Source organism: Emydura macquarii, unplaced genomic scaffold (assembly GCF_026122565.2).
Source record: "Emydura macquarii macquarii isolate MOO-44397 ecotype Brisbane River unplaced genomic scaffold, CSIRO-AGI_Emac_v2 contig_818, whole genome shotgun sequence".
Lineage (NCBI taxonomy): Eukaryota > Metazoa > Chordata > Testudines > Chelidae > Emydura > Emydura macquarii.
In genome coordinates, this window is record NW_027130955.1 from 1,639 (window position 1) to 10,335 (window position 8,697).

At 63.3% G+C, this 8,697-nt stretch overlaps 1 protein-coding gene across 3 annotated transcripts; it reads left to right on the plus strand.

The window, feature by feature from the left end:
• The first annotated feature begins 715 nt into the window (after positions 1-715).
• Positions 716-8,479, plus strand: LOC137149697 (guanylate-binding protein 1-like). Of its 3 annotated transcripts, XM_067543242.1 has the most exons (11): positions 716-830; positions 1,610-1,813; positions 1,975-2,102; positions 3,511-3,620; positions 3,992-4,194; positions 4,551-4,793; positions 5,223-5,503; positions 5,771-5,983; positions 6,510-6,612; positions 6,714-6,907; positions 7,436-8,479. In XM_067543242.1, the coding sequence occupies exons 2-11, from the start codon at positions 1,627-1,629 to the stop codon at positions 7,649-7,651; spliced, it is 1,878 nt and encodes a 625-aa protein (XP_067399343.1). In that variant the 5' UTR covers positions 716-830; positions 1,610-1,626; the 3' UTR covers positions 7,652-8,479. The 3 variants fall into 3 exon arrangements, with proteins under 3 accessions (XP_067399343.1, XP_067399344.1, XP_067399345.1); XM_067543243.1 differs by lacking the exon at positions 5,771-5,983; XM_067543244.1 differs by lacking the exons at positions 716-830; positions 1,610-1,813; positions 1,975-2,102 and adding an exon at positions 2,279-2,336.
• Positions 8,480-8,697: the final 218 nt, after the last annotated feature.

Sequence of the window (8,697 nt, forward strand, 5' to 3'; positions counted from 1 at the left end):
GGACACAAGAACTAAAGGAAGTTTAGACTTGAAATCAGACACAGGTTTCTAAGCATCAGAGGAGTGAAGTTCTGGGACAGCCTCCCAAGGGGAGCAGTGGGGGTTAAAAATCGAGCTGGCTTCAAACCTGAGCTTGATAAACGTCCGGCCCATGGACTTGTGCATGTCCAGCTTTCCTAAACAGCCCCGAACCTGCTCCTTCCCTACTGGGGCTGCTCACCTCCTCCCTGTTCTGTGCTCCCCCTGCAGTAGTCTGGGACCTGACCTGGTCTGTGAAGACGGAGGCAAAAAAAGCATTGAGTATTCCTGGGCTCTCTCCCTGGCTCTGGGAGGGGAGTGGGGTCTAGTGGTTAGAGCAGGGGGCTGGGAGCCAGGACTCTTCGGTTCTATTCCCCTCCCGCATGTTCCTCTCTCCGGAGGTGCGGGTTGTCCCCCTCGCTAAGGGCTGCGATGGGCTCCGTGATCCAATGATCCTTTTCAAACCCAGCCTTGGGGCGATTTAATGGGGCTCCAGGGGCCACGGGGGGACGGAGGCTGGGAATTCCCGGACACACACACGCTGAGCCGGTGCCAGCTGGTGTCCAGCCAGGCCTCTGCCCAGCAGCCCCGTACCTGCGCTGGCCAGCCCGGCTCCGTGCCGCATTACAGCACCGCCGGGCGGAGTTAAACCGGCGCCGCTTCTACTTTCAGTTTCCCTCTGACTCTTCACGTGTCTCCTGGACCCGCTGCGGCAGGAATCGGAGCCTCCCAGCTGCTCGGAAGGACAGACGGACCCGCGGGAGGGAACTAACGGACGCAGAGCGCAGCTGGGCAGCCCTCGCCCGGGGCAGGTAGGGCACCGGCTGCTCCCTCCCCCCAGGCTCAGCCCCGCCCCACGGCCCGGATCGCTCTGGGGCCGGGCACCGGGCAGCAGTTCCCGGCGTTGGAAAGGAAGGGAAGGCTGCGGGTGGATCCCGGCTCGCTCCGGGCGCTGGGGGGAGCCGATGGGTGGCGTGGGGCAGGCGGGCGGGGGAGCCCCAGGGACGCCTGCCCCGGGCACGACGCTCCGTCAGCACGGCCGTGCATGGCCCGTGGACCCAGCGCCGCTTCCTCGGCCGCCGGGGGCTGCGTCTGCAACGAGACCCTTGTCTGTGGTCCTTGTATGGACTCTGTCATGGCAGCCTCATGTATTGGACCCTCACCCCCACTGAGGGGGGCAGGGCAGCGCTGTTATTCTCATTGTACAGATGGGGAAACTGAGGCACAGCTGGGGGGAGGGGGGACGGCTAGGCTTTGCAATGCTGAGTGCAGCGATGCCTAAACACCTTTAAAAATCTGGCCCGAGTGATTTGCGCGGACAGTCTGTGGTGGAGCAAGGACTTGAGCCTGGGTCCCAGGCTCACGCTCTGACCACTGGACCGTCCTGCCTCTCCAGCAGCAGCCCCGGCAGGTACGATGAAAGGTGAACGGCCGGGGGTGTGCAGCCATGCGCAGGATTGCCAGGGCTTGTCTGCACCTGGGCTGAGCTGCAGCGGGCGACACTTGTGGGTGGGGGGGCCTGGCCCTGTATCTCATTGCCCCCTGCATCTCGTGTCCCCCCGCGCTCACCCTCCCCGCTCTGTGTCCGTAGCACACCTGCCTAGCGCGATGGAGATCCCCATGCCGGCCCCCGTCTGCCTGATCGAGAACAGCCCGGCCGGGGAGCTGCGGGTGCAGCAGGAGGCGCTGCGGGTGCTGGCGGAGATGCACCAGCCCGTGGTGGTGGTGGCCGTTGCCGGGCTGTACCGCACCGGCAAGTCCTACCTCATGAACAAACTGGCCGGCAAGAGAACGGGTGAGACGGACGGGGCACCGGGAAAGCTGGGTTCTCTTCCCTGGCACTGGGAGGGGAGTGGGGTCTAGTGGTTAGAGCGACGGGGGGTGGAAGGGCTGGGAGCCAGGACTCCTGGGTTCTGTCACTCTGTGTCTGTCCCAGCTCCGCCCGTCTCTCCCCAGGGTTCTCGCTGGGCTCCACGGTGCAGTCTCACACCAAGGGCATCTGGATGTGGTGCGTGCCCCACCCCTGCCGGGCCGGCCATACCCTGGTGCTGCTGGACACTGAGGGGCTGGGCGACGTGGAGAAGGTGAGTGGGGGGGTGGGGGGACAGTGTATGAGAAGTAGCCAATTTGCAGAGCAGCTGTAAAGCCCCTTGACACGCAGGAGCTGTTGGGACTTGTAGTTCCCAGGGGCTGCTGGGAATTGTAGTTCAGGGCAAGGCATGCTGGGAAAGGGGATGAGGTATTTAAGGAGCTCCCTCTGCTAAGGGTTGGACTCCTAGGAAAGGAGCTCCTTGCTGGTGAAGGAGGTGCTGTCTGAGGTAGAGCCGACGCCCTTTGATTGGGGCCGTGCCAATGCTGGGGTGCAGGGGATGCCGTGTGGGGGCTGGGAAGGAAGGCCCAGGTGTGTGGCTGGAAGTGCTTGGCTCGCCCTGGGAGAACTGTTGAGATATAGAAAAACTTTCCTGTCCTGAATTGTGATGAAATGTCAAAATCGGGAAAAGTGGTAGGGACTGAAAATGGGAAACGTGCCCTGGGGCTGGGTCACGCAAAAAAATTGGACAATTTTCAAACATTTCATTTTCCATCTTTTTCTCGGTCCAAATTTACCAAATTGTTCCATTTAGGAAAACAGCCGGTCGGGTTGTTTCCACAATTCTGACATTTTTTCCCAATAATTTTTCAAGTTGGGAAATTCATCTCAGCCGACCCTGTTTCACCCCTGGTTTTGGTATCAACAATTCGACGTCCTTCCATGAAAGTTTCCCAAGCTGTTGTCGTGCTGGAGCACAGGCCTGGCATTTGGGAAACCCGGGTTCAAATCCTGCTGGATTGCCCCTTGAGCTTGGACTCAGTTACCCATTTAGATGATGGGGCCAACGCCCCGCCCTGCCTGCCAGAGGGAGTGTGAAGATAAATACAGTCAGCCTGGCGAGGGCTCAGACACCGCAGATACGATGGGTCCGTTGAGAAGGATCCCGCAGGCTTGGCCGCGTGTCGGCATCTCCCTGCCGTAGGCGGGGGGAGGAGCCGGCATCGCCAGCCACCGCGGGGCCAAAGATGCATGAGAGCAGCTGAACCCCCCTGCCCTGCTCTGCAGGCTGCTGCGGCTGCACCACTGGGGCGGGGGGAGGGGGTGTCGCCTTCCCAAAGCTTTAAGGCAGCCACATGGGTCAGAAACTTACTTCAGTAACAGGTGAGCAGTGGAAGCCCCTCCCCTTCACGTGCCTCCGAGAACTGGGGATTTCCTGGGCTGTGTGGGGGGAAATACGCCAACCTCAAATAGCGACTCTCCCGGCTCAAAGAACGGGAATTCACTGTGGCCTGGCAGAAAGAGCCCTGGGCTGGCCTGCCAGAGAGCTGGGCCAGTCTGTGCCCTGTGCCTCAGTTTCCCCCTCTGTGCCAAGGGGCTGGTGATCCCACCCTGCCCTGCGAGGGGCTGTGAGCTCTGTGGCTGGGACGCGCTCGGGACGGAGACGGTGGGTTTTGTTCCAGGGCGACACGAAAAACGACACGTGGATCTTCGCGCTGGCCGTGCTGCTTAGCAGCACCCTGGTCTATAACAGCATGGGCACTATCAACCAGCAGGCCATGGACCAGCTGCAGTATCCTTGCCTGGTGGCGGGGCCCATCTCCCTGGGGAAGGGTCCCGCGGTTCTATCCAAACGCTTCACCCCCAGTGAAATGGTGACCCAGAGCGCAGTGTGTGCACCACAGCGCCCTCTAGCAGCCGCTTCATGTAAGGGGGTAACAACCCACTACTGCCCACAGTTGCTCCTTCAGCTCCAGTACTGCTGGTGTCTGTTGCTGGACCCTGAAGGTTGTGGGTTCAATCCCTGCTTCTGGGATGCTGACCGAATATCCTCCCCTTTGCCCAGTCCCTTTTGAGTCCTCATTGCAGGTGGGTCTGGGGGCCCTAATGGAGAGGGACTCTATGGGGGGGGCAGTTCATCTCTGGTTCCTTAGCCGGTCCCAGCTACGTGACGGAGCTGACGGAGCGCATCAAGGTGAAGGCGACGGGCGGGGGCAGCCAGCAGGATGGGGAGGAATCGGCTGATTTCGTGAGGTTCTTCCCAGCCTTCGTGTGGGCCGTGCGGGATTTCACGCTGCAGCTGGAGCTGGACGGGCGGAAGATCAGCGAGGACGAGTACCTCGAGAACGCCCTGAAACTAAAGACAGGTAGGGGAGCGGTGCTGGCCCCAGGGTGGTGCGAGAGGGTGCCAGGCTGCATGAGGTGGGGGTGGCGAGCTCCCTGGCAGTCAGGGCTGGCCCCAGGGGGCACCATGCTGCAGGGGGGTGGCAGATTTTGCTTGAGCCACAAACATAAGCAGCTGATGCTTCGTGGGTGTTACTGGTTCCTGGTTGGAGTATTTGCTGTCCCGGCCAAATCCCAGCTTGGATGGTTCCCCTCCAGCCCCCATGGATAGCGAGGTCTCTCCACCCCAGGGGAATGTTTCCAACAGCTGCCCCGCTGCCCCCCAGAAGCAGCTGCATCTTGGCGCAGGGCTCCTGCCCAGCTCTCATCTCGTCCTCAGGCAGCAGCGAGCGAGCCCAGCTGTACAACCTGCCCCGTGAGTGCATCCGCCAGTTCTTCCCGGCCCGGAAATGCTTCGTCTTCATCCAGCCGGCCGGCCGGAGGGACCTGGCTCGGCTGGAGGAACTTTCGGAGGCCGAGCTGGAGCCTGAGTTCCAGGAGCAGGCGGCCCAGTTCTGCCGTCACGTTTGGAATACGTCACAGCCCAAGACCGTCCCGGGTGGCCACGTGGTGACTGGGGCCAGTGAGTGTCCGTAGCCCTCGGGCCAGGGGTCAGCAGCTCGCTGTGCCACGCTGGGACCAACAGGGCTTGTGGGGTGCTGGGCGGGATGAACCGAGTTGGGAGGGGTTTTCCGGTGGCCGGCACTGGTGGGGCTGATGCTGGCATCTGGAAGCTGGGTGCCTCCCAAGGAGAGAGAAGACTCGGGGAGACCATGGTGCATTCCCGGCTGGGATGGGGCAGTGGGGTGTATCCGGGGGTGATGGGGCCATGACCCAGGCTCAGTGTCCATCCTGCGGGGGGAGGGCAGGTCAAGGGGTGCAGGATGAGGCAGGGAACAGCCAGGTTTCTGCAGGGTGCGGTGAGGCCATGGGAGGGGCTGGGCCCCATGGCATGGTTCCTTCCCCTCTGACCTCACTGGGCACCCTGGCCCTGACCCCGCCCCTCCGGCAGTGCTGGGGAACCTGGCGGTGACCTACGTGGACGCCATCCGCAGCGGGGCGGTGCCCTGCATGGAGAGCGCGGTGCTGGCCCTGGCGCAGATCGAGAACTCGGCGGCGGTGGGGGAGGCCGTGGCTGTGTACGAGCAGCAGCTGGCGCGGGGGGCAGCGCTGCCCATGGAGACGATGCTGGAGCTGCTGGAGCTGCACGCCCAGTGCGAGCGGGAGGCGCTGCGGGCGTTCATGGCGCGCGCCTTCAAGGACGATGACCGCCGCTTCCAAGGGGAGCTCATGGTATGGCCCCTCACGCTGGCCCCAGGGGTTACGGGATAGTTGCCCTGCTGTGGGGCGGGCGGGGCTGGGGCTCCTCTGACCCCATTCCCCGGGGTCTCCTAGCCCCGGCCCCTGCTTAGCTGAAAAGCCGAGGTGCCAGGCCAAGGGGACCCCACCCAATCTCCAGCCCAGCCTCTGCCCCATTGGGGTCTCCCCTGGCTCCCCTCCCTGCCCCTCTGCACCCCCCACACTGCCTCACTCCCGGCCTCTCTGTGCCCATCCCGGCAGCGCTGCCTAGAGGAGCAGAAGCAGGCCCTGTGCCGGCGCAACGAGCTCATCTCCTCGGACCGCTGCACGGCCGCCCTGCTGGAGCTGGCAGACGAGCTGGACGAGCAGATCGGCCGGGGGGTCTACGCGGTGCCCGGGGGCTACCAGCGATTCTTGGATGCCCAGCGACAGGTGGTGGAGAGATACCGGCAGGTGCCGGGGAAGGGGATCCAGGTAGGAAAGGGCTGGAACCTGCCTTTGTGTGTCTGTGACCCCCGTTCTGCAGCCTGGGCAGTGCTGCTGACAACCAGACATCACCGTCCCCAGCCGGGCAGTTCCTGGATCCTCCCCAGAGCAGGGGCAGCATCAGAGTGTGAGCCCAGCCCACCCACGTACCCTTCCCCCGCCAGCGTGTCCCAGGGACCTGGTTCCCGTGGCCCGTCCAGCCCTCGACTGCTGTGCTGGGGCTGCTGGAGGGGGAACGGTCAGTGCCGTGGGTGGGGCCGTTTGTGTTTTAAAAACCGGGTTCAGGCCCCGCTCAGCCAGAACAGGCGCTGAGAGTGTCGAGTGGGAACCGAAGGATGACTCCAGGGCTGGATGCGAACCGGCGCCCCCTAGAGAGGAAAAGTCCCATGTCCCAGCCCCCACCCGCCTGAGCCAGTCCCCCATTGCTCTCCGGTGCTGTGATCCAGAATCCAGACCCGGATCTGGATCCCCAGGCAAACCCCCTGACCCTGTGGCTCCCGCTCTCCGTCCCCAGGCTGAGGCGGTGCTGCAGGAGTTCCTCCAGTCCAAGGAGGCCGTGGCCCAGTCCATCCTGCAGACAGACGAAACCCTGACAGAGAAGGAGAAGGAGATGGCAGGTACCCACTGGGGGGGGACATCGTGCCACTGGGTTGGGGGGAGGGACACAGAGTCACTGTGGTGCTCCCCGCGCTGACCCACGGCTCTCTCCCCGGCCCAGCCCTCAAAGTCCAGGCCGAGGCAGCCGAGCGGGAGCAGCAGATCCTGCGGCAGAAGGAGGCTGAGCTGCAGCAGAAGCTGGAGGACCAGGAGCGCAGCTACCAGGAGAACCTGCGGCAGCTGGAGGAGAAGCTGGAGGGCGACAGGAAGAAGCTGCTGGAGGAGCAGGGCAAGATGGTGGATCAGAAGCTGAAGGTACCGGGGGGGCCGTGGGTGCTTGGAGCTGTGGGGGTGACCCGCAGGATGGGCAGAACCTGTTCCAGGTCGCCTCAGCCTGCCCACGAGGCAGCCCGGGTGCTGGTAAATGGCAGGCTGGGGGCAGGATAGCAGGCTACATGGGCCCATGGGGCAGAGCCAGTGACAGGATTGCTTGTGAGCGCAGTGTGGGGAATGACACGTACGCACACACACACACACACACACACACACACACACACACACACACACACACACACACACACACACACACACACACACACACACACACACAGAGAGAGCGAGAGCGAGAGAGAGAGAGCGAGAGAGCGAGAGCGAGAGCGAGAGAGCGCGCGCGCGCCGGGGTTGTCTCCTCCAGCAGGGTGCACAGGGACGGACACAAACCCACCCCAGCCCCGCTCCCCTGGGCTCTCATCCCTCCCAGCCCTGCCCCACACTATTACCGTGACCCCTCCTAACCCATGGGAAGAGGCTGGGGTCCCCCCTGACACTCTCGCTGTCCCCCAGGAGCAGGAGGCCCTGCTGAGGGAGGGTTTTCAGAAGGAGGCCGGACGCATGGCGGACGAGATCCGCCGGCTGCAGCAGCAGAGCGAGGAGATTCAGAAGCCATCGTGGATCTCTTCCGCGCTGGAGACGGTGAGCGAGGTGGCAACCTTCGTGTTACCCGGTTTCATCGGCAAGGCTGTCGGGGCCGCCGGCCGCTTCTTCAGTCGCCTGTTCTAATGAGGAGCCTTGTCACCTGCTCGCTTCCCTACCCCAGCGCCCCGTTCACCCGCGACACCCCCCGCCACAGGACGCTCCTGTGGTGAGCAGCTCTGTATCTTCCAGCAAAGTGCTGGGTCGTTCTGACTGCAATGCGGAGGGCTCCCAGCCCCCATGCTGCGTGGGCTGGGCTGGACCCCGGCTGGCGGGGGCAGGAGGAATATCTCGCCCCACACGGCATTGCAGGCAGGTTGCATTGTGGGAGTCTCGCCACCTGAAGACGCACAGGTGCTGTGGGAGATGGATACTGGGATGGATGGGCCCATTGGAAAACAGGAAACAGGCCAGGTGGCTACCACAACACCACCGGCAGGGCAGGGAGACACTGGCCACACCTAGGAACCCAGAGTCCCCTGGAGCCGAGGCAGCCTTTGCCCAGAAGGTTCCATCCTGCAGCAGGTCCCTCCCCATCCCTGGGCATGGGCTGGGGGCGTCTCTCTCCTCGCCTTGCAACCAGGTGGCTTTAAACTCTGCAATTAAATAAACCTCCCATGAACCTGGCTGGTGTCTGCGTTTTTGCTGCTCTTTTCTCTGCTGACGTGAATCGAGGGCCCTGAAAGTGGCGTGCAGGGCGCCTACATGCCAGGACGAGCCGCGAAACCCGCCTGGCTGCCCTCGACTTGGGCTGTGGCTGTGAGATTGCTAAGTGGCAGGGTGTCTAGTAGTTAGAGCAGGGGGTGACGGAAGGCTGGGCAGCAGGACTCCTGGGTTCTATCCCTGCCTTGGGGAGGGGAGTGAGGTCTGGTGGTTAGAGCAGGCTGGAGTTGGGCGTAGACAGCCAGACCTGGTGGCTGATGATGGGGCACCGGCAGAGCTGTGGGGGGCAGCTGAGGGCTGGCAGAGCAGGTGGCTGCGGGTCGGGATTGAGGGGCACGGCCAGGACTGTTCTAATCCCGGCTCCTTGGGCCCGTTCCCTGGGCCCGGTGCCTTTTGGGCATCCCTCCGTGGCTACTCGGTGACTGTGGAACAAGTGAGTTGATTTGTTGGGGTTTGCGGCCCGTGGCTGA

Coding starts and splice junctions, on each gene's coding strand:
- LOC137149697 (XM_067543242.1), top strand. CDS start 1,627: ATGGAGATCCCCATGCCGGCCCCCGTCTGCCTGATCGAGAACAGCCCG. Junction 1,814..1,974: donor ACTGGCCGGCAAGAGAACGG/GTGAGACGGACG, acceptor GTCTCTCCCCAG/GGTTCTCGCTGGGCTCCACG. Junction 6,613..6,713: donor GAAGGAGAAGGAGATGGCAG/GTACCCACTGGG, acceptor TCCCCGGCCCAG/CCCTCAAAGTCCAGGCCGAG.